General features: G+C 39.2%; 1 protein-coding gene across 1 annotated transcript in view; it reads left to right on the forward strand.

Annotated features, from left to right (window-relative positions):
* The first annotated feature begins 5755 nt into the window (after nt 1-5755).
* Nucleotides 5756-25035, forward strand: part of Myrfl (myelin regulatory factor like) — a 116430-nt gene continuing 97150 nt past the window's right edge. Inside the window, exon 1 of the mRNA XM_076855407.1 lies at nt 5756-5801. Within this exon, the coding sequence (XP_076711522.1) occupies nt 5756-5801 (46 nt within the window). The remainder of the gene's footprint in view (nt 5802-25035) is intronic.

Raw genomic sequence — 25035 nt, forward strand, 5'->3', positions numbered from 1 at the left:
CTTAAAATAGGGTCACAGGCCAGAGAGGGAAATGGAAGATGACTTCAGATTTGGTGGTCAATAAAAGGAATATTAGGAGGTGACATTTTAAGCCAGGCTTCAAAAAGCTGGGCCAGTCATGTCGGGGAAGAGAGCAGGGAGAACATTCTGAAACTGCTGTAAAGTTCCTATGGAGGCAACATGCCTGACATATTTAAAAAATGTGGAAGAGGGGCTGTGGCTATAGCTCAGTGGTAGAGCGCCCGCCTTGCACGTGTGAGGCACTGGGTTTGATCCTCAGCACCACATAAAAATAAAGAAAAAAAATGTGGAAGAGTCCTGGAGTGCAGTCGGTGTTAGAAGAATGGTCAGAAAAAGTTGGAGAAGTGGGCAGGAGTCAGACCCAGTAGATCTTTGTAAGCCAAGGTTGGGAATTTGGAGTCTTCTGTGACAGCTCAGATGACAGTTCTGCACTTTGCTGGCTCTTTCTTAGCTTGGCCTTCAAATACTGGTATCTCCAGAGTTTTGCCTGGATGTCCCTCCTGTTTATCTAAATGTCCTTCAGATCATTTCTCCTAGGGCTATTGCTTTAAAAACTATCTACATAACAATTGCTCATAACTCTACATCTTTAATGACATCATCCCTTATTCAGATCCACAATTTTGTGTCTATCTACTTGCCAACTCAGCCTTCTCACTTGAATTTCTAATAGGAATCACAAACCTGAACATGGCCAAACTCACCCAGTCACTTAAGCAAAATTCTGAGCTTGTTCTTGTTTCTCCATGTCTATCATCATTAAGCCCAATTCCATCCCTCAGCAAATCCCATCAGTGCTCTCCAGAATTTATCTAAAGTCCATTCACCCACTCAGCCCAGCCTTTCACCCAGACTTCTACAGTAATCTTTCATCTGGGGTCCTTGCATCCATTTCTGCCCTCCTACAATCTGCTACAGCAACTGAAGTGATTATTTCAAAACAAAAATCAGATAATGTCATTTCTCTACTTAAAAACCTTCAGTGTCTTCCCATCACACTTAAAAAAAATATTCAAACTCAACAGAAAATCTTGATCAAGTTTTTACAGTGGTAGTTATTAATAGATAACTAACAATAAAAATCAGCTTAAAAAACAATTCATAAATCTTTTTTAAAAACTGTAGAAGAGGATCAAACTTGCTAAAATTTAAGAAGACTAGAAACACTTCCTAAAGATAGTCTTTTAAGGAAGTTCACATACAGTTTACCTCAAGGACTGTGGCTTTCTGACTCAGAAAATCTGGTCAAATGTTTTCTCTTCTGTGAGGAAGTTAAAAGTAAGGACTTAAAAATAAGGGGGAGAAAAGACAGTGGAATGAGATGGACATCATTACCCCGAGTACATGTTTCAAGATGCGAATGGTGTGATTCTACTTTGTGTACAACCAGTGTTGTGAAAAATTGTGCTCCATTTGTGTAATATGAATTGTAATTCATTCTGCTGTCATATATAACAAAATTTTTAAAAAAGCGGGGGAGAGATCTAATGATCTCTATAGAAAGGAGGTAGTGAAGTCAGAGAAACGGTAATGAGGGGGAAAAGGGAATGGGAAAGAGGAGGAAAAGCAGAATGAAATTAACCAGACTAATATATCAGCAAATTCACTTTTATCTGTAACCATAATGTACCAATTAAAAGAAAAGAAAAAATAAACAAAAAGACAAGGTCTAAGTGCTGTTTCATAGAGCTGACGGCCTCAGGGACGGTCTCAGGAGGGAGACAAGTTCCCATCACCCCATTCCCACATTTACCACATCTGTAGACTTAACTATGGCACCTCAGCTTTTTTTTCTTTATCTTTTGAAGTTCTTTAGGAAACAGTCAATACCAAAACAAACCCAAACCACAGCTAATTAGATTGCTATTCAAGAAAACAAATCCCTACTGAATTTGTACAAATGGGAACATCAAGAGAATAAGAAAACGTTAGCAATGTAAAGACCATAATGAAGGTAATATTTGTTTCTGAGTGGAAAAAGTTTCAACTTAAAATTCCATTTGTCACCAGATGGATGGTACCCTCAGCTGGTTGCTCTGGACTCTAAGCAGGTATATTTCCATTCCCCTACCAACTTCCTTCTAAATTCCCTTGACTTTCCTTAGACCCTGCTGAATGTCCAACCTGCTGGTGCTTGTATATCAGCCTCCTAACCAGGGGTCACATCCAGACAGCTGCAGGCTCAGTAGTGTTTTCACATGTGTGCTATTCACCCTTGATGATGTTTTGGTTTATTTTTATGTTCCTTTTGCTTTAAAACAAATCAGTTTCCAACTTTTATAAATGAGACTTAAAATCTACATTTCAAGTTTCTCTTAAAATAAGCCCTTTTGGGCTGGGGATGTGGCTCAAGCAGTAGCGGGCTCACCTGGCATGTGTGCGGTCCGGGTTCAATCCTCAGCACCACATATAAACAAAGATGTTATGTCCGCTGAAAACTAAAAAAATAAATATTAAAAAATTCTCTCTCTCTCTCTCTCTCTCTCTCTCTCTCTCTCTCTCGCTCTCTCTCTCTCTCTTTAAAAAAAAATAGTCCTTTGAACAACACTAAGATGAAATTGTGATTCCACCCCCTGCATTTGGGAGGCTCTACCTATTAGCAGGACATGTCCTCTTTGGTTTGCTCTGTGCCCTGATTGTCTCCCTGACACCAAGGCTCAGGGTCGAAGGTCTGTGATCAATATGGTTGTATGGCTACTTTTGCTTATTTTGAACCATTTTACTCACTACCTGGCCCCAGAAGTGTTCGAGTTGAGACTCCATTTCTCTCTCTCTCTTTTTTAAATCAAGCTTTTTAATTTTATTTTTTATTTTTAGTTGTAGTTGGACACAATACCATTATTTTATTTATTTATTTTTATGTGGTGCTGAGGATCGAACCCAGGGCATGTCAGGTGAGCAATCTACCACTAAGCCACAATCTCAGCCCCGAGACTACATTTCTAACCTCAGCTTTTCAGCTCATTAAATGGAATCTAATTTCTTTCTCTCTGATGTTTCTTGTTATTCCTTACTCTGCTTCTGAGAACTTGAAGTCTCTGGGTGGACTTTTGGATAGGATCCAGAATTAGCATTTGGCCACGGATTACAGTGGGTTGACTTACTTCTAGTGGATTCCATAAAGTGTGGCTTGGGGCTTCCCTTGAAGTCTTAGATTTAGCTAGAAGCTCCACATTATAGGCATGTTAATTCATATTTTACCTGAAGGTATAAATCCTTCAAAATTTCACTTTGTGTTTCCCCGTCAGTAGCCAATTCTTGGTTTTCATTGTGTTACTTCAAACTTTACTACTGCCAACCTGGATTCTTTACCAGCCTTCAACTGGTCTAACCCACACCAGCCAACACATTCTAACACAGCTATCTCTCCAAGTTTGCTGTAATTATATGCCCCACACCCAGACAGAAAGCATTAATAGATATTAGAATGAGGGGCTGGGGTTGTGGCTCAGTGGTAAAGCGCTCACCTAGCATGCATGAGGCACTGGGTTCGATCCTCAGCACCACATAAAAATAAAGAGAAGTAAATGAAGGTAAAATAAGATGTTTTTAAAAAATAGATAGAATGAACATGCATGGAATTATATTACTTTAAAAATCTACCACTCTTTTTCTCCAGCCATTTCCATTTTTCTCTTTCACTATCTGGCACACAGCTCCTGCACTTGTGCGCTCTCCCCTCCAGGCCATTGCTCTTGTTTTTAAAAGCATATTCATGAAGTCTCTTCAGATCCCAGTTCTGTGTGGCACCTTGCCAGATCCTCCCAGATTAAAGTGTTCTTTCCTTCCTGTGTTCTCTTGGGATATTTTCCCAAGATCCTATCAGTCTGCCTTGAGCTTTAGTTCCATGTGATTTTCTCATGCCTTAAATCTGAGCTTGTGGAGGGTAAGGACCATTATTTACAAGGACCCTTTATTTTCTGTAACCAGAGGATAGCTCCTGCAAGTTGAACCAAAACAAATTGAAAATTCATTCCTTTAAACAACTTGATTTTAAACCCTTATAGATCTGGGTACCAATGTGACCTTAAAAAGAGGCTTCTAAACCTCTTTTATACCCCTAAATAAAATGTTTGTTCACCTTCAAGAAACAACATATAAGTGTGAAATTTTAAAGTACATGTTTGGAAGTATATACTACATCACCTAAACTAATTCTAATAATGAAACAATAGACAAATTCAGAAAGCGGGACGTTCTCCAGGACAAGGGGTCTAGACTATAGAACCATGAAAAACTAACCAACCAAGCAAATGAAAAAGGCAGTCCATGAACATTTATTGAATCCTTGATCAGAAAACAAAAAGCCATAAAAGATATTTTTGGGAATGGTGGCAATTATAGATGAGATGATGGTATCAAATTAATATTAAATTTCTTTGGTATAGTAATGATTTTGTTATGTGGGAGAATGACCTCAATTGTTAAGAATTGTACAAAACATTGGCAATGTATTCTCAAATGACTCACCCCCCAAAAGTTTATATATTAAGAGGGAAAAAGCAAAAGTGTCAAGATAATAATAATTAGTAAATATAGATAAAGAGTATATGGATATTTTGTGGTACTATTTTTGAGTTTTCTCTAGATTCACAATTTTTTTTTTCAAAATAAAAAGCTTGGGGGGCGGTGGATGCCAGGAATGTTGGCACACACCTGTAATCCCAGAGGCTCAGGAGACTGAGACAGGAGGATCACAGATTCAAAGCCAGCCTCAGCAAAAGTGAGGTGCCAAGTAACTCAGTGAGACCCTGTCTCCAAATAAAATACAAAATAGGGCTGGGGGTGTGGCTCAGTGGTTGAGTGCCCCTGAGTTTAATCTCCAGTACCAAACCAAATCAAACCAAACAAAATGGTAAGTAAGAGGGTAGAAGGAAGTTTAATTTCCTAATTGTATTATTCTTAAGCTGTTACTAAATAAATGATAGCTAAGCAGTGAAGAAAACATTTCTTTTGGTCTAACTTTATATTTTGTAGTGGAATCAACTAGTAGCAAACCATATATTCAGTTGTAAGAATTATTAAATTGATAATGCAGATTTTATTACTTTTAAGATAGACTTTTCATACTTTATGCTTTTTTTAAAGAAAATCAACTGGAAGAAGTAGATTAAAGTGTGTATTGAGGAATATAAGTTTTCACTGTAGGTTTGGAAATATTGGACAAATCCTAACTTTTCATTATCCCAAAAGTCTTTCTAAGCCATCTACTATTTTAAGTATCTAAAAGTAGATACCTACATACCATTGATTTGCCCCCTTTTCTAGGTTAAATGAAATTACTGTCTTTTCTTGGTGCTCGCTAAATGGATCTGGTCGATAAAGGTGGAGATATAAATATATCAGTGTAAAAGGACAAATAAGAGATAAGACCATGCATTTATTGCCCACTTATGTAATTGCATGTGTCACTAAGGACAAAGGTCCTTAAAGCAAGACAAAAGGCAAAGTAGAAACTGCTCTCTGCATGAAGATAGATGGGCTTGCTGCCACTTCCCTCTTTGGGATTTTTTTTTCTACATGGTTGTATATTCTTCTAGTTTTATAATTATGTTTGAGAACTTAGCCATTTTTCTGAGCACAAGTTGATGACTGAAGAGATGCTTGGCTCCAATAAAAAGAAAACAAGGATTTTTCGAGAGCATTCATAGACTGGGTCCAGAGGACAGCCCTTTCTTCCTGAGCTCTGACAACCCTTGCTTTAAGAGGAAATATTGACTAGGACCCCAGCGCCATGGATGTAGTAGGTGAAAATGAGGCCCTGCAGCAGTTTTTTGAAGGTAAGAAGAGTCTGGTTTCCAACGGGAAGTTACCATTCTGAGAAATGTCTCTTTCGCAATTGCAATTGCACCTTTCCCTCATTTACTTAAAATTTGTCTTGAAAGAAACCCTATATTTAGATAACTCTCCTGAAGTTGGAAATGGAGGTTGTTTACTTCATTGTAGCAAAAGTCAGTAGAATGGATAGTAATTTTAAAAAACAGAGAATTTCCATCTTACAGCTTGGTTGTTAAGAATCAAAGAGTCAGTGTATTTATTATTTATTACTTGTGTCCTCTGGGTTTTAGAAAACATCAGATTTGTCTTATCTCTAAAGGGACTGAATAGAGCCCAAGAAAAATGTAAGATTTAACTTAAAATATTTTTAGTTAGTATAAAATACAAAACAGACTAAAACAGCGAAGAAACACCTCCTTCTTATTCCCATCTTTCTGTTTTTCTCACAACACTTTAAAAGTATGTAACTGAATAGGATTTGTTTTTTCAATCAAATATCATTGTTTTCACAGGGGAAAGACATGCTGTGGATTATTACACAGGTTTTCTTCCTAGTGAGATCCTAAATGGCAGGATACCTGCTCCTCTTTTGCTGGGTTGATATTGATATTTGCTGGGTTGATATTTTGCTGGGTATGCTGGCAATGTCTGTGAATCCTCGTCCTCTGTGCTCTTCTTCTATGTTCCAGAGGGAGACTCCACATTGGGTGGCTTCGGTGTGATACAGGTTAGCTGTGCTCAGACTCCCCGTGAAAGGACATGTGGCTATAGGTATTTCCCAGGAGCGAGAATGAGGAGAACTGAGGGTGCTCCAGGGCAGACGTGCTAGAGGACAGTCAGCAGTACACAGGGGACGTGCACCTGGCAATTCTTGTGCTTAGTAAAGTGCCTGGCAAATAACAGATGTTCAGAGGTTGAATGGAATTGATCAAATACTAAACAATATAGAACAATAAGGAGTGACAGGTCATATAAAAAAATAGTCATTCTAGCCATCATTAGAAGGAATCAACATAATGTGGTGGTTTTCATGGTTTGGATTTTGCCAGAAGTGGCAAAAAAGAACATATGAATAAGAGAATTATCATATTCCCTCCATCCTACAGTTCTGCTCGACAGTGGCCAAGTTAGCATTGCCCACCAGGTCATGTTTGAGTTGTTGCTTCGTTGTTATTGCCTGATTTTACATCAGATGTAACTGTCGTTTGAGCAGCAGGTTACAAGCTCCAAGCTACAGTTGCATGTGCACTTTTTTTTCTTTAAAAAAAAAGAGAAATTATTAATGTAGTTTATAAATGCAAAAAGTCTACTTCACTTCCTTCCAGAACAAGGACAATTTAATCTATCTTCTGTTTATTTTTTTCTGGAAGAGTTATTAGATCCTACAGGATTCCTATGCTGTCCTTGTTTGTAATATTATAGTTTCTATAAATTTCCTCTGTAGCTTGTGGCAATACCTGATTAATACAAAGTATATTGTTTTTTATTTTTATTTTTTATTACAGTTTCTCTTTTAGCTCCAAATCAAATTATGGCTTTTTTTGAAGTCTTTTTGATGGGGGAGGAGTCCATTAACTACAAAAGAAAAGAAAATGCTCAGCATTTTTCTTATTATCTTTGAGTGTATAGCTGGGATAGGTGGCAGACTTTATGAATAAAAAATACAGGCATTAGCTTAAGTGACTCCCTTCCCATGAAAATCACAGAGCTAACTGTCATCTTAAAAAAATTTCTCCACTATTCAGCAAGCATTAAGCACCTACTCTATGCCAAGTCTGACGATCACCTCCTTTAAGTGGTAGCCCGTAGTGCTTTGAAACCTCTCCCTTGGATTTTAATGATTTCCTTTCCCTGGACCATTTTCAAATCTTCCTTAGAAGGAGGGGAGCAAAATTAGATATGGTGTTGTGACAAGAAGGGACAGTTGGTGCCTGTCACGCTCCCGTTGATATGCTGCTGTTTCTAATCAAATACAATATCATGAAAATTTTTTATAAAACAAGGTCTGAAAGCCAAGAAAACTTTTGGCAAATTGTTATACACCTGAAAGCATTTTTCTCCATTTCCTTGGACTCTTTGTTCTAAGAAACTAAGCTCTAAATAATGCATTTTTCCTTAAGAACATTCTTGTATTCAAGAACATCTGGATTGAAAATCTCATCTTGAATTAGCTCATGCTGACTTTAGTTTTTGTTATACAATGGCCAACTGAAACTCCAGCTCCCTGCTGGAGTCTGTCTGGGTAGCTCTTAGGACCAGAGGCCGAGGAAGGGCAGGAACCTGCACACAGGTCCTCAGAGCAACGAAGAACTAACCAGGAAGCTGCTATCATACAAGCTTTGGATACTTTCTTTCCCTGTCTCTCTGCTAAGATTTACATTCTCCAGGTAGCTGTTATCAAAAGAAGGTGGTGGGATGCAAGGAAGGTGGAAACGTATGCTACCCACGAGCTGTCAGGAACACCATGGCAGAGTCCAGTGTTCAGGGAAATGCTGAAGACCCTGGAGCAGAAAAGCAGTGATGAAGTGCCCTGTCAACAGGGGACAAATCGAGAAAGACTTCAAGGAAGGCGAGGCGGAACTGTTGTAGAAGAGAGATATAGCTTGGAAAAAATGTCTGCATGGCATCAGTAGATAGCAGGCATTCAGTAGTACTTGTAGAATCAATGAAAGAAAAAAGCAGTGCAAAGAACTACACCTTTCAAGAGGTATTGAATTCTAACGAGATTTGGGTCACTCAACAAGTTCAAATGTAGGAAAAAAGAAAAAAAAAGTGATTGATAAATGATCTAATGCCACCTTCTACTTTCATAGAGTCTTGTGTTCAGAATGCTTTCACAGAAAATGTCAGCAGTTTTGATGAGTGAGAAAGGTTACTTTCTCCAAGAGTAGGTTTGGTTCATCTCTAAAGATGGAGTTAGACATCTTGTTGCATGTAGCACATCTAAACTTCCCCCACAGGAGTGGGAGTTTGTTCATCTGTGAGGCAGCTTCTCCTGTGTGGAGACAGCATGGACTTTCAGAAGGAGACTGGGAATAAGAATGTACCAACATCAAGAAGAACCAGACAGATCTTTGCAGGTGATTTAGGGTTATTTCAACATTTCTACCTCATGTTGGTAGCTGGTTAGAAACTGTGTTGCCTTGGAACACAGCATCCAGAATAAAGAGGCTACTGGCTTGGTGCCACCAAGAAGAAACCCCTTTTCTTCTTGCATGCTGGGATCCCCAAAATGAAGTTGGTTTAATGACAATTTAATATGTGCCATGATGAGATCAGAGCTGACCCTGGTCACCTTCACACATGCTGCTGCACTAGAAATCTGCCAGCCTTATTGCCATCTTTAGGGAACCCTGAGACAAAGTCCCATGGACAAACCCTTCTGAGAGCAGGTTCCCCCCACCTTCTTTGGTGTTATTAATGTGGTCATCATTTCAACTTTGGAGTTAGGATGGAACTTCTGGCCAACTCAACAGTGTCTTGGAAGCTAAACATTCAACATAATGGCAATTTTGGAAAACATATAAAAGAAAATTATAGTCATTACTATTAATCTCTGTTTGATTTGGTCTTGACCTTATGTGTTTTTTAAAAAAAAATGGGGATTATATTATTTGTACTCTTTAGTAATGGTCTTTTTCATGGAACATAGAGTGAATGTCTCTTATTATTAGTTATTCTTGCTGATCTACAACGGAGATCCATAAGCTATGATCCATAGCCCAAATTTGGTCTGCAGCCTGTTTTTACAAATAAAGTTTATTAGGACACATCTAATCATTCACATATTGTCTTTGGCTACTTTGATAGTGCAGTGTCAAGAGTTGAGTGGTTGCAACAGAAGCCATATGGCCTGAAAAACCTAAAACATTTACCATCTGGCTCTTTACAGGATATGTTGGCCAACCCCTCCTCTACAACCGAATGACTGTTATTTATTGAATACTTAGTATATTCTGGGTATAGAATCATAGTTAGGAACATGGATTCTAAATCAGCCATCCTGGGTGGGAATCCTGGCTCTGCCATTTATTTACTACCTCTGAATTGGAGACCAGTAAACCTCTGCAGGAGTTAGCTCCCTTATTTATAAAATGGAGATAATTGTATTATCTCAAAATGTGGTTGAGGAGCCTTATGCATGGCAGAAAGAGGTCAGTAACTCTTAGCTATTATTATTCTCATTGTTAATTATCACTTTTCTCCACTTACCATCAAAGCAGCTCTGTGCGGTTTTTATCCTCCCATGAGAAACACGAGGCTTATGGAGGTTAAGCAGCTTGCTGAAGGGTCATCCAGATAGTAAGTGGCTGCAGGATCATCATTGATTCCTTCCTTTGTTTATTCACTCAGCCAATCAAAAAATACTGGAGTGTCTCTCATGAGCCGGATGCTGTCCTAATGTACAGAGTATCAGTGGCCACAAACAGACCCCTGGCCCTAAAGGGGCACCTTTTCTAGCTGAAAGAATGAGATAAGATAACCTAGGGAGATACATAATAAAGATGATTTCAAAAATTCCTTAATTATAATAAAAATAGATGATGAGAAACTGAGGCAGGAGGATCACAAGTTCAAGACCAATCTCAGCAACTTAGGGGAGAGAGACTGATGCATGGAGAGAGTGTGTTCCTAGGGCTATAGTGATCAGGAAAGACTTCTGAGAAGGTGACAGTTGAGGAGCTGGGAACTGAATAATGATCAGGAGCAAGTCATGCAAAAGTTTGGGAGAACACTCACGCAGAGTCACTGAGTGTGGAATGGTTTGGAGTGGTGTGCGGAAGGAACAGTGAGGCGCAGGTGGTTGGAGTGTAGTGAGTGACAGTGGGGAGGGTGACAGCATTAGAGTTTGACATTAGTTTGGACTTTTATTGTCAGTGTCATGGAAAACTAGTTGAGAGTTTTAAGCAGTAGAATGGGCAGGACAGGCAGATGAATGGGACTCGAGAGTGAGGAAGACAGAGGAAACTGTTAAGGACGACGCCTCCATGTTGGATGGTTCATAGTGATAGGAAGATTCAGATGTAGAAGATGAAAGGAAGCACAAGTAGGTGTGTGTGTGTGTGTGTGTGTGTGTGTGTGTGTAATCATTTGGAACATTTTACATGATACCTTTTAGATAGTGAAGTAGAAATAGGGAGGAGGTTGTTTAATCATTGAATCTGAAACCCAAGGAAGAGGTGGTGCCCCTTATGTCAGTCTGGGAGTCCTCGGTATGCATGAGGTGCTTAAAGCCTCTAAGATTGGATGGGATCACTGAGAAGTTAGTACAGGCAGGGGGAGGGATCCTACAATGATGTTGAGGATCCAATGAGAGCAACTAGCAAAGGCATGTTAAGTAAGGTGACAGGAAACCCAGGAGAGTGCAGTGTTAGCTAGGAAAGTGTTTCAGAAAGTATAGGCACCAATGGTGGATATGTGTCTGCAGTCCTACATAACTGACCAAAGAACTGGGGAAAAAGAAGTTTGTGGGTGACCTTCCTAGGTGGGAAGAAAGCCCAGTCACTGGGTTTGAAGAGAGACTGGAAGGCGAGGGGCTAGAATTGATAATACTTTGGAGAAACTCTGCTCTAGTATTAACAGGAAAATGGGGCAGCAGCTGGAAGGTGCAGAGGTCAGAGGGGTTTTGTCTGATCATTGGTTTGGTTTTGATTTTAAGACAGGAGATGTGAAGTATGCTTTGCTGGTGGAAATGATTCAGAATAGAGGATAAATACATGAGGCAGAGAGGGAAGTAGGTAATGGTGGGAGGGGAACCCTGGGAAGGTAGGTGTTTTAGTTAGTTTTTTTGCTATTGTGACTAAAACCAGCACAACCAGCAATATAGTAGAGGGGGGAAGTTTATTTGAGGACTCACAGTTTCAGAGGTCTCAGTCCACTGACAGCAGGCTCAATTCCTCAGGGTTCAAAGTGAGGCAGAACATCATGGTAGAAGACTGTGGCGGAGGGTTCACATGATGATCAGAAAGTAGAGAGAAACTCCACTCACCAGACACAAAATATATACCTCAAAGCCATGTCCCCAATGACCCACCTCCCCCAGCCATACACCCCCCTCCCCAACCATACACGACCTGCTTCCAGTTACCACTCAGTTAATCCCATCAGGGATCAATTCACTGATTAGGTTAAGACTCACCACCCAATCATTTCCTCTCTGAACCCTCTTGCATTGTCACACATGTGAACTTTTGGGGGACACCTCACATCCAAAACCATAACAGTAGGCAAGGACTGCACCCAAATGTCTGGGGAGAGTGTGCCCTTGAGAAGCAGGAACACCTACTCTAGTAGGAAGAGGAGAATAGCAATAGCTGGGAGACATATCAGTTTGGTAAATGTCAAGGTGAGAACCTGAGATTGATTAATTCTGTTTTCCCTATGAAGTAGAGATGTCCTAAGAGGGAACTAGTGGTGGGAGGGTGGCAGGCGACTATTTGAAGACTTAAAGAAGAACTAGTTGAGAACTTGAAGAAGAAGGAGAATAAGTTACAAAATTATCGTCTTAGAGAACATATTAACTTCCTAGGGCTGCCATAACAGACTATCATAAACTTGGTGTCTTAGCACAACAGAACTTTATTTTGTCACATTCTGGAGGCCAGAAGTCTGAACTAGAGATGTTGGCAGGGTGATGTTAACTTGGAAGGCTCTGGGGGGAATCTGTTCCATGCCTGTCTCCTGGCTTCTGGTGCTGGCTGGCAATCCTTTGTGTTCCTTCACTGATCTCTGCCTCCACCTTCACCTCACTTTCTCTGTGAATCTCTTTCCCTTCTCTTTTCTTTAAGGGACACTTGTCATTGGAGTTAGGGCACATCCTAATCCAGGATGATCTCAAGATTCTTAATTACATCTGCCAAAATCCTTTTCCAATGAGGTCACATTTACTGGTTCTGAGAGTACATAACTTTTGGAGGGGTAGCACTCTTTCAGCTCACTAAACACAGTAGAAAATCCAGTTTGCCAGGGCAATAGTAGGGCTGCTAGACAGTGCAAAGTCCAGATTCAAAGTTAATGACTTCGATGAAGATCAGTCATAACACTTGTATGATTTTCCCAGCCACGTTCAGCTACCGAGGTGCAGGTTGAGCATAGGTGAAGAGCTGTACTTAACCAAAGTTGGGCTTTTCCCAGGTGATGCCACAGAAGGAGAGACAGGAGGAATGACAAGAATTTGCATGGGAGGGATTGGAAGGATGGACACTGGTATCTGAGTTGGGTAATAAGGGAAGAAATAGTGAGAAGTGGGGTGAGATGCAAAAAATGTGGGAATAAGGTCAGAGGAAGGGGATCTGTGTGTGTGAAGACCTGTTAGAGCAGGGGCATAAGTGTCAGTGAACAGAGGAGTGAGCTGGGCAGAGGATATAACACTGATTTCAGAGGGTTATTGGTGATGTTAAGGACTTGGAAAGGGGTCATGCGAGGCGGTGTCTCAGGTGAGGTGGAGAAAAGATAGAGGTGAAGAGTTTGATGCTGAAGCAACCAGCAGTGATGGCAAGAGTAGTGTTGGAAAGGGGAAGAGAGGAAGGTGCTTAAGTATCCAGTGGGAAAGGGAGAATGACCAAAACGCTGATAGTCGCCATTAGTAGGAGGCGACCTTGTTGTTTGCATATGGTTCAAAGCTTATGAAGAAGAGAGGAGGAAAATTAGTCTGGAAACAGTACCAGAGACTAAGTAGAACACATCATCCGTTTTCAGGATCCAGGAACATGTGAGAGAAAAGAAACCTCTAAGTGAGGTGCTCCATAATTTATCCATTTCTTATTGTCACACACTGAGGCCAGAACTAAACTTTTTACTTGTTCCTTGTAATGAAATTTCCCCTCAAATCTTTAATTACCTTGTATGAACCTCCCTAAAATAAAATTGATGACACACAGGATATTAAAAGCAATTAGGTCTTTGATTAGTTAATTATTGCGAAATTACTTGCTGGATATTTCTAAAAAAAAACATCAATCTGCAGACTGTACTTTTGCTACTACTTGGTATTAATTTGCAGTTTTTTACTTAAAAAAAAAGTTACTCTATGCCTAGACTCTTTAGCCTGAGATAATAAGATTCTCAGGGGAAAGAGGACAGCACCCTGTGAAATAGAGTGGAAATATGGATTTATGTATAATCAGTCCTATCTACAGGGAAGGCTCCGTAGCCTCCATCAGATGCTCAGTGAGATCCATGACCCAGAAGAGGTTAGGAATCGTGGCAGTTGTCCCAGCTATTGCTGCTGCTCTCACCTGTGTCAAAGGAGGAGGAGTCAAAGCCTGAAGCCCTTGACGGGGAGGGTGTTCTCAGAATCAGGTGGGAGATTCTGGGCTGGGGCACGTTTCAACAATCAGAGTCTAGAAGCTAGAGACTATAGTCAAAATGTTGTTGAGGGATGCGAAAGGGTGATGTAACATCATGATTAAAGGCAGTGATGAAGAAATTGCTAGCTGGTCGCAGAGACATAATGCCTGTTATCCCAGTGACTTGAGAGTCTGATGCAGGAGAATCACAAGCTTGAGGCCAGCCTGGGCAATTTAACAAGACCCTGCCTCAAAATAAAAAATGAAAATTAAAAGGGCTGGAGAGGTAACTCAGTGGTCAAGCATCCCTGGGTTTATTCCCCAGTATGAAAAAAATTACTGTTTCCTCTTTATATTCTGAGTTGTTACCATATGAGTAAACACTTATACCCAAACCATATCATAACCAGAAATGGGGGGTGGGAAAAGAGAAGGAATGAATTCTCTGTAATCTGCTCCCAGTTTTACTGGTTGAAAAAGAAAACCAAGTGACCTATCTCTGAGAGACTGACCTGACCAGGAAAAGATGACTGGTTTCTTTGACCTATTTTCAAGGATTATTGCTGAAAATCCAAGGCCAGAGGCACTTGAGGAGATGCTTCCAGGGACTGAGCTGGTGCCTAGGCTGCTTCTAAAAAGATCCTGGGGGATAATTAACATTAAAGGAGACTATCAAAATTGATGTAAAAGTCAATAGAAGGGAAAGGAGAGGGTAATAGAAACCTTGAGGGATAATAGTGAAATCAAGGTATTGATGGGTCAACATGGAGACTCCATATTTTTCCCCCACTCTCCTCCAGACATTCTCCTGTCTCTTCCAGTTATTACCAAACTCTCATAAATACTCTCTTTATTCTTTACACACGTTCACTTTTCAACCCACTTTAATCTGGCTTATGCCCCAAATGTTCTTTTTTTTTAATAAGTTTATTTATTTATTTATATGTGGTGCTGAGGATCAAACCCAGTGCCTTGCACGTGCGAGGCGAGCGCTCCACCACTGAGCCATATCCTCAGCACCCCCACATGTTCTTTATTCCCCTATTTTTAATTGGTGCCTTATAATTATACATAACAATGGGCTTTGTTGGTATATATTCATACATGCACATGACACAATAATATAATTTGGCCAATATCATTCCCTAGTATTTTTCTCTTTTCTGTCCCTCCCTCTACCTTATTTCTAATCTCCAGACTTTCCATTGATTTACATGAGATACCCTTCAACCCACCTTCCTTTTTCTTTATCCTCTCTAGCTTCCACATATGAGAGAAAACTTTATATGACCCTTGACTTTCTGAATTTGGCTTATTTTGCTTAACATGATACTCTTAACGTTCTATCCATTTTCCTGAAAACAACAATTTTGTCCTTCTTATGGTAAATAAAACTCCATGTGTATATATACCACAATGTAATATCACATTTTTAAATTCATTCATACGTTGATGGACACCTAGGCTGGTTCCATAGTTTAACTATTGTGAATTGTGCTACTATAAACATGGGTATGCATATATCACTATAGGATGATGACTTTAATTCCTTAGGGGGAAATACCAAGGAGTGGTATAGTATGGTGGTTCCATGCCTAGTCTTTTGAGGAACTTCCATACTGATTTTCATAGTGGTTGTACATTCCACCAACAGTGTAAACATGTTACTTTTCTCTCACATCCTCTCCAGTGTTCATTATTGTTTGTATTTTTGATGGCTGGCATTCTACCTGAAGTGAAAAGAATCTGTGTGGTTTTGACTTGCATTTCCCTAATTGCTAAAGTCATTGAACATCTTTTTCATTTAGTTTTTGGCCATTTGTAGTTCTTCTTTTGAGAAGTGTCTCCTTAATTCATTTGCCCATTTATTAATTGGGTTGTTAGTTGTTGGTAAGTTTTTAAGTTCTTTTGACATTCTATATATTAACCCTCTGCAAATTTCCTTATTCTTAAGCCTTTGATCCATTTTGAGTTGACTGTTGTTCAGAGTGAGAGAGAGGGATTTGATCTCATTCTTTTACACATGGATAACCAGTTTTCCCAGAATCATTCGCTAAAAAGCATGTTTTTTCTCCAATGTATGTTTTTGGCACCTTTGTCAAGGATCAGATGACTGTAGATGTGTGGGTTTGTCTTTGTGTATTCTATTCTGTATCATTGATCTATATGTCTGTTTTTACACCAAGCATTTTTTGTTATTCTAGCTCTGTAGTATAATTTGAAGTCATGTATTGCAATGATTCCAACATTGCTTTTTTGGCTTAGAATTGCTTTGCTTATTCTGGGTCTTTTGTTCTTCCAAAGGAATTTTAGAACTTTTTTTTAAGTTCTGGAAAGAATGTCATTGGTATTTTGATGGGGATTACATTGAAGCTATATGCTGCTTTGGGTAGTATGACCATGTAAGCAATATTAATTCTGCCTATTCATAAACATGAAAGATCTTTCTATCTTCTTGTGTGTTCTATAGTTTTCATTATAGAGGTCTTTCACCTCCTTGGTTAGATTTTTTTCCCCTGGATATTATTTCTATTTCCTAGGTTTTTTTCCTTTTGAGGCTATTGTGAATGATATTGTTTTCCTGATTTCTTTCTCAAAAGATTCATTATTGGTATATAGGAAAACTTGATTTCTGTATGTTGATTTTGTAATCAGCTACTTTGCTGAATTTGTTTATTAGCTCTAGCAGTTGTCCAGTGGAGCTTTTTGGATCTTCTAAGTATAGGATTATATCATCTGCAAACAGTGATAATTTGACTCCTTCCTTTTCTATTTTCATCCCTTTTATTTCCTTCTCTTACCTAATTGCTTTGACTACAATTTCTAGTACTATATTGAATAGGAGTGATGAGATCCTTGTCTTGTTCCAAATTTTAAAAGAAATGCTTTCAGTTTTTCTCTATTCACTATGATGTTGACTTTGGGTTTGCATGTATAGCCTTTATGATGTTGAGGTAGGTTCCTTCTATCCATAGTTTCTTCAGTGTTTTGTTTTTTTTTTTTATCATGAATGAGTGCTTAATTTTGTTGAAGGTCTTCTCTGTATCTATTGAGATGATCATATGATTTTTGTCCTTGATTATATTTATGTGGTGAATTATTTTTGTTGATTTGTGTATGTCAAACCATCCTTGCATCCCTGGAATCAAACCAACCTGGTCAGATGTACAGTCTTCTTAATATGTTGTTGAATAGGACTTGCTAATATTTTATAAAGAATTTTTGCATTTAAGTTCATCAGGGATATTGGTCTATAGTTTTTTTTTTCTTGGTGTGTCCTTATCTGGTTTTGGTATCAATCCATATATTCTTTTGAATTTTTTTTTAATTGCCACATCACATAAAAAAAAAAAAACTTCCTCCCTCATCCTCCTGGAATTCTCACTGGGTTTTGCCACTTTCACCTGCTGTTTACTTATGGAAATTCTCTCCTATTTCCTTCCATCATATCTTTGCTCCTGGTTTTCATCCAGCCTCTCCATTTCCCCTCACTCTCTTTCAGTCCTCCTCCTCTGTGTCTGCCCCATAATCCTGTTTCTGAAATGCTTTGATTGAGCACCACAAACTTACCCAGGGGTTCCCATAGATCTATAGTCCAAACCCCGTCACCAAGTTCTAGACCTGTGTTCACAGTTGCCTAATGTATACACATGTCCTCAGCTTCCCCAAATTAGTATAGTCAAACTGGAACTCATTAACCTTCCCCTTCCCGATTCCCATCTTCACTGTCTGCTACATGTTGCCACTTCTCCAACAAATCTCCTGTCTTGTTAGTCTATTTGGTACTGTTATAAAAAAAATGCTATTATCAATAGGTAATTTATAAAGATCAGAATTTTATTTCTCATGGTTCTGGAGACTGAGCAGTCCAAGAGAAGGTTCCTGCACCTAGTGAGGGCCTTCTTGCTGCATTCTCACGTGACAGAGCAGAAGGGTAAAAGAGCAAGCTGGCCAAATGCTGCATGAAGCCTCTTTTGTAAGGGCCTTAATCTCAATGCCTGAGCTTGGAATAATGGTCCTAATGTAGCATTCCAAGTAGTCCTTTCTCTGGGGACGCCTCCATATTCACATCTGTGAGAGGCAGTTTGATGTAGTGGTAAGAGCATGCCTAGGGCCAGAGTTCTAACCTTTTTCTTTTTTCCTTCAGGGCTAAGGAATGAGCCCAGGGTCTTGTGCATGAAAGTGTTCTGCCACTGAGCACATCCCCAGGCCCGCCAAGTTATAATCTTGGTACCACCTCTTCCTAGCTGTGTGATTTTGAAAGAGTTCTTTATTCTCTTGGACCTATAGATCTGTATCTATAAAATTGAGACAATACTAGCATTTACAGTGTTATTGTGAAGGTTAAATGATAAGGCTCAAACTAATACCTGGATTAGTGCCATGTTTGTTGTCATCATCATCAGTAGCAATATAGTCATTATTGTCATCTATGTACCAGCTACATTGAGCTTTTCATAGAATCTTGAATACACTTTGCTTTTCTCATAACATGGCTTTAACTCCACCCACTCATTGCACTTTCCTTCTTCTTCATCTAGCAAGCTTCCCTGGCAAAGTTAGAAGCAAAAATTCACATGCTTATTCAGTGCTTCATCTGTAGTTTTGGATTAGCACCCTTCATATTGATACCTGTGAGATGTTAATTCATGTGTTTCATGTCTCTCTCTCTAGAAGACAATGAGTACTTGAAAATTAAGACTTGGTTTTCTCTCACTTGTCTTTGCAGGGATGGTGTCTTACAGGTAGTAAGGTTAATGAGTTACTCAGAAGATCTTTGTTAAAATCTTGACCACTACTTCTTGTGGAAAAGCAGGAACTTTGATCATAATATATATAGTATCTTGGTTTGTGCTTCTTTTCTTCATAAATATTTTAATATTAGAATCAACCAATCTGGGGAGGAAGTTGCAGCTCCTCATCAATTCACATTGTTTAGGTTCCTCCTGGATCTGTTAGCCATCATGGTGATTTTCCTCTGTTAGGTAACACTATTTCTCTTTAAAAGGAATTCTTTATTGGCAGGTAGTAATGGAGGTAGTGTGGTACCCAACGGAAAACATGGTAGAGATGCAAATTGGGGGTGGAGAAGGATGGAAACCAGAGTCCACAGGGAAAAGTTCAGGTTGGAACTCAAATTGGGTCATGAGCTGAGCTGAGAATCAGGATGAATACTTGGAAGTCACAGGATAATAGTAATAATCAAACAGAGGAGAAGAAGCTGCATTCCTGAGTAAAATTAGAGGCTCTAGTGCTAGGAAACATTGTTATGGTAATAAACCTGGGTTGTAGGAATGATATCGGGAATGTCTGATTACAGCCTCTTTCCCATATGAAGCTGCATTTAATAGGCCACCCACCTCAGCTCTGCAAACTGAATATTATAAATCACACACATTAAACTTGAGCTCCTGATTCCCCCTGCATAAGCGGTGATGAGTGAAAGAGCAATTAGAGCTTAGGCTCAGACCTAGATTGCTCTGGGTTCAAATCCTGCTTCTATTGCATAGTAAGACACTGCCTTGGGTCTGGAGTGTAGCTCAGTGGTAGAGTGCTTGCTTAGCATGGGCAAGGCCCTGGCTTTAATACTCAGTACCAAAAAAATAAAGGAAAGAAAGATGATGTCTTGGCAAATGACCGGGCCTGTCTATTTCTTCATCTATCAAAAGGGAGTAATAATTACATCATAAGAGAGATGTGAGAAATAAGTGAGACGAAATATATAAAGTCTTTTGCACGGTACCTGACATATAGTTATTGACTAGTGAATGAAGTAGTAGTACTATTCTATAATTCGGAAAAAATATTTCTTCTTATGAAGAAGCTACACTAAGCAGCCTGTGATAAGTAAGAAAACCACTACCACATAACAGATGCTTGACTTTATGTTAGACATTATGCTAAGACCTTGGCTGTATTAATTTCTAAATTGCACAACACAATCAACAGATATGGTCACTATCTTACAGATGAGAAAACAGGTTCAGAGGATTTCCCACCTGTCCAAAGTAACACTTATTATATATCTGAGCTTGGATGTTCACAGAAATCTGTCTGACTTTGAAGGCCTGTGTTTCTAGCTGTTTCACATGCTGTTTTCTAAACAGGTTGCAATGGAATATCTATAGGGGTAACTGTAGAACTTAACAGTTTCAATTAAAATAACCAGTTGTATCTTTCGCTCTGTCTCTCTCTCTGACAATTTGCATGCATTCTGGACTGTGAACAGTTGGTACATTACTGCCATCTGGCATTTTTTGGCAAATCCCAGCTCTAGCACCAAAAGATCAGGTGTTAGTGGTAAAAAGGCAATGGTTTATGTTTACAGAGAAGATGGATAGAAACTCAAATGATAAGGCCACTAATAAGAACACAGAGATAAAAGAATACCAACCCTGATCTGTAGTACTGCTTGGTGTATAACAAGGGAATTTAGGCAGCAGGTTTGCTCAGAAGTGTAGTGGAAATATTTACTCCTAATCTTGTAATTTTGAGAAGCCAGACTCAGGACAAAAAGCCCAGCAAGAAGACACCCTGATATATTTGATGCCCTGGTGTTAGCAATATAAGAAACAAATGTTGCATATAGCAATAGAAGAAATATGATCTAAGGAGAATATCATCTGACCTGGTATTTAGAATTGATGTCACCCTCACACCCTCATAGGGTTAAAGCTATCAATAGCTTTAAATGTTGACAGCTGGGAGATGTACTTCCTAAGAATCCCTATGGTGTGCTGGTTAATCGAATAAACCTTCATTCACACTGACTTGGCTGAATCTTGGTTCTTTTGCTTCTCATAAGTATGACCTTTGGGCTATTACTTAACCGTTTAAAGTCTCCCATTTTTTTCCCCATCTGTAAAACGGGGATAATAACATCTATCTCTTAGGGTTAAGAGGATTGATGACAAAATGTTGAAATGGTGAAATAAATGAGAGTTATTGATTTATATTGTAACACTTCCAAGTGTGAAAAACCAAATTGCTTCCCTTATTTATTTTAAAACATGAATGTGTACAAGCTGTCCATACATTTCTTTTTTAAAGAAATACTCCTGTCACCGGGGAGTTATTACAACTTTTACATGTTCACATTAATTCCAGAGCCCTTATAATCATAAAATCCATTTATAGCCCTTAGTTGCCAAGCAACAAAGGACAAAGTACTGAGTATTTCCTTTTAGTGCAAAAGGTTCAGCTTTTCCATGTTGCTCTCAAAATCAACATTTTTCAGAAAAGACAGAACAGTGAAACTTAATAGCATATTTCTAAGGCTTAGTTGGCATTCCTTGTATGGGATAAAAATCAGAGCTGAAAGGAATAGATTGTTATTATTGTTCTGTTTGGCATAGCCTAAAGCATTTTGTGCTAATTATGCAGCAAATCCACAAGAAGTTCTGAAGTCAGACTGCAAATTCATTTGAGGAGAGAACTCTTTTTCTTTTACTTATGTTCTGTGATGCTCTGGCTTCCAAAGCATTGGTTCTTTTTTGTCTGTTGTTAATGATCTTGCAGGAAAGGCTGAGGTGGAGTTAAATTCAAATGAAAGAATGTTATCTGCTGACCTTGGTAACCACCAACTTCAAATAGGTCATTCACCACAGCTTTGGCAAGGTCTAGGAAGCGGGCTTTTAAGGCTCATAACTGAACTAAATTATCTACTTCCTTAAAAGGAATCAAACCTTGCAATCACTTCTGTTGTTTTTGTCCACAGATAATCAGCAGGTAAAGGTTTGGGAGTCCAAAATAATCAAAAGAATATTTTTTACTGGATATCCTATAAAGAACTCTAGTATAACTTATATTTTTAAAAGCTCATAAAAGCATGTATGCAAAACAGTTTTTAAATTTGCATAGCCATTTCTCTATTCATCTGTATTAAAACAGTGCAAAAGCAGATTCAAATGTTTTATTGGGTGTTTTACTGCCCTTGCCCCTTATGTCTCCTATATATGTCGTGGGCTTCTAAGGATGCAAAGAGTAGAAACAGTGGTCTTCTTTCTTCCCTTGTTGAGTTAGGGACACTTGTTGCATTGAAACAAATCTATAGATATAAGTCATACTTAATGTTCTACCTATAGGAAGAGGCAGAGAGGAGACTTATAAGCTATTATAATTCCAGGAGGTAACAGTCAAGTCTCTTCTGCTGAGAGTAAATGTCCTTTGGAATGATTTTCATGCATGAACCTCAGAGTAAGATTTAGCTTGTTAGCATGAGCAGTCTGATTCCAATTGATGAGTAGTGAGATTTTGAAATCGATTATACCATGTGTCTCAACCTTTGAGTACCAAGAATCATTTGAGCTACCACTTCCTCTTATTATCTCCATGAGGATAAAACAAAGACCAAAGGAAAAAAAAAATTCTTCCCTTCCTGGGAGAAGCAGGTTTCTGTGTGAGAATCTTAAATAGCCTGAAATGAGGTTGAAGAGGGCAGTTATGTGAAACAATGCTCCAAATTTGTTCTCGGTTGGATGCTTTTTATGGAAATATGGAAAAACCAAAAAAAAAAAAAAATCAAAAATTTTATATTACTTATTCTCTGTTTCATTCCTAACCCATCTTCAATTTCCTTCCCACTTTTGTTTGTGTTATACTGTTTACAGAGCTTAATATTTCATATACTTTTATTTCTATCAACTCATTGCCCTAAAAAATTGGCAGATGTGTCTAAAATCACTTTGACTTTAGACACTGCCTTCTCCACGCTGTCTAAAATCACTTTGATAAATACCAGGGTTGAGTTGAAATCCTGGTTCTCTTGCTTCAAATCCAACCCCATCTGCCCCTCACCCTGCCTTCCCCAAAGAAAAAGAAGATAGATACATTCTGGCTTACGAGCTTCCATATTCTGGGGCTAGATGTCAGAAGAACATTAAGTAAAGATGCCCAGTCTTTGGAAAATCCTCCGGCTTTCTATCCCCTCCACACTTTACCCCTAGGCACCTCATAATCTCTCACAGACTGCTCATTGGATGCCCCAATTCACCCCCTCTTCCAACAGAGGCAGCAGTTTCTATCTTTTAGGCCTCACTGAACCCCCTCCTTGCTTTGATGAAACTGATCTGTCTGGAGTTCAGCAACTGGTTCACTGTTGAGTCTTGTCTTATGGGGAATGCAGAGAAGGAATAAGAGGAAGCACACTTACCATATGCAAGCACCTTAGTGGGATTATATGTGTTATTTTGTTTAGTCTGCAAGCAGCCCTCTAAGGTGTGAAACCCACCTCCTTCCTCCTGAAGGGGAAACAGGCTCCGTGAAGTTAAGTAAGGCTGGCATTAACCCAGGTCTGCCTGACTTGCGGTTTCCCACATCTCACGTTCTTCTGACCTCCAGGTCAACCAGGGCCCCTCCTACAGAGGCACTCTTCCCTCTCTTATTCACAGCTGTTCTCTCCAGGTCCTGGCTTTGGGGTCATCCCCTCAAGTCTTTTTTCTGTGTCTGTCTTATATGGACAGAAGGAAAGAACTAAGTCTCATTCACTTTGTAGCTTTAGTACCTGGAGACTGGCACACAGCAGCCACTCCAACATATTTGTTGAAACAACTCCAAGCCTAGGCCCTTCCCAGGATTCCAGATCACCTGGATTTTCTTCCCTTATCTCTTGTATCTAAGAAAACCAGAGTCCTGAACCTGGCTGAAGACTCACCCCTCAGCCAGTGTTCTGTTGGGCTCTTCCCTCCCTCTCTGCTTGGTAGAGAGGTAGGCAGTGCTGAGGCACTCCGAAAGCCACAGGTGTGCAGCTTTCTTGTTCCATTTTCCTGAACTTGCACCACACAAGGGGCGAGATTGAATTTTCAATACTGTATCCCAGGTGAGTCAAACTTGTGAAAAGCCTGTGGCCTCTTTAGCTGTCCTTCCTTCAGGAAGGTTTCATCCTCCTCCTCCTTCTCCTCCTCTTCCTCCTCCAAGAATAAGCTTGGAGTGAGGATTGAGAAACAGTAAAATTCTCTTCCTCCTACTCCTCCTCCTCCACTTTCTACTCCTTTCTTTTGTCTTCCTATTCGCCCTCCGTTTTGGCTTTTGGAAAAATTAGACTTTCTAACAAAACAAACCAGAATAACAATTCTTAAAAACCTTGGATATAAAATCAGTGAGATTACTTGATGTGTTCCCCTGTTACTTAAATGTTTTTGGGGTTTTTTTTTTTTTTTTTGTCAGTTTCTGTTTCCCAAATTATCTTCTATGGTTGATTGATACTGGTTAATAGGCAGTCAGTTATGTTTTCTTTTTCTTCTAGTATTTTATTTACTCCTGTATCCATTAACATTAATGTGCTACTGAAGAGAAAAATGAATGAGGCATAAGAGTCTAATCCTCATGTTGTCGGGCTGGGAGGAAGAAGAGTTTTAAGTATTCAAAACTAACAAAAATGGATTCCCAGACTCACAGAAAGGCCAGGGGAATCTTGCTTAATTTATATTTCAAACACTAATGTAAAGGGGAAAGAAAAATGAGCTTGATTATCTATTAGTGAAGACAATGAAAGCACTTCCATCAAAATAGAGATCACATGATACAGCCAAGAGGCCATCTTCTTTTATTTATTTATTTATTTTTAATTATAGATGGACACAATACCTTTATTTTATTTATTTATTTTTGCATGTAGTGCCAGGGATGGAACCCAGTGCTTCATGCATGCTAGGCAAGCACTCTACCACTGAGCCATAATCCCAGCCCCGGAGAGGCCATCTTCTCTTCTTTGAATCCCACATAAATTTTTAGATTGTTCACTAAGAAGCTGTGCAAATACCACAGGGGCAGCTCTCCAAAGATATCAAGCCAATCAGCATTCATTTATTATTTATTCTGAGTGACTCTTGAGTTTGTGAAAAAGCAATAAGGAACACATTCCTGTGGAATTTTAATAACATTAATGCTAAGAGAACTTAGACTCAGCATTTTAAAGTTATAAATATGGCAGACACCATCAGCTGACACA

The sequence above is a fragment of the Callospermophilus lateralis genome, chromosome 4, assembly GCF_048772815.1.
Source record: "Callospermophilus lateralis isolate mCalLat2 chromosome 4, mCalLat2.hap1, whole genome shotgun sequence".
Lineage (NCBI taxonomy): Eukaryota > Metazoa > Chordata > Mammalia > Rodentia > Sciuridae > Callospermophilus > Callospermophilus lateralis.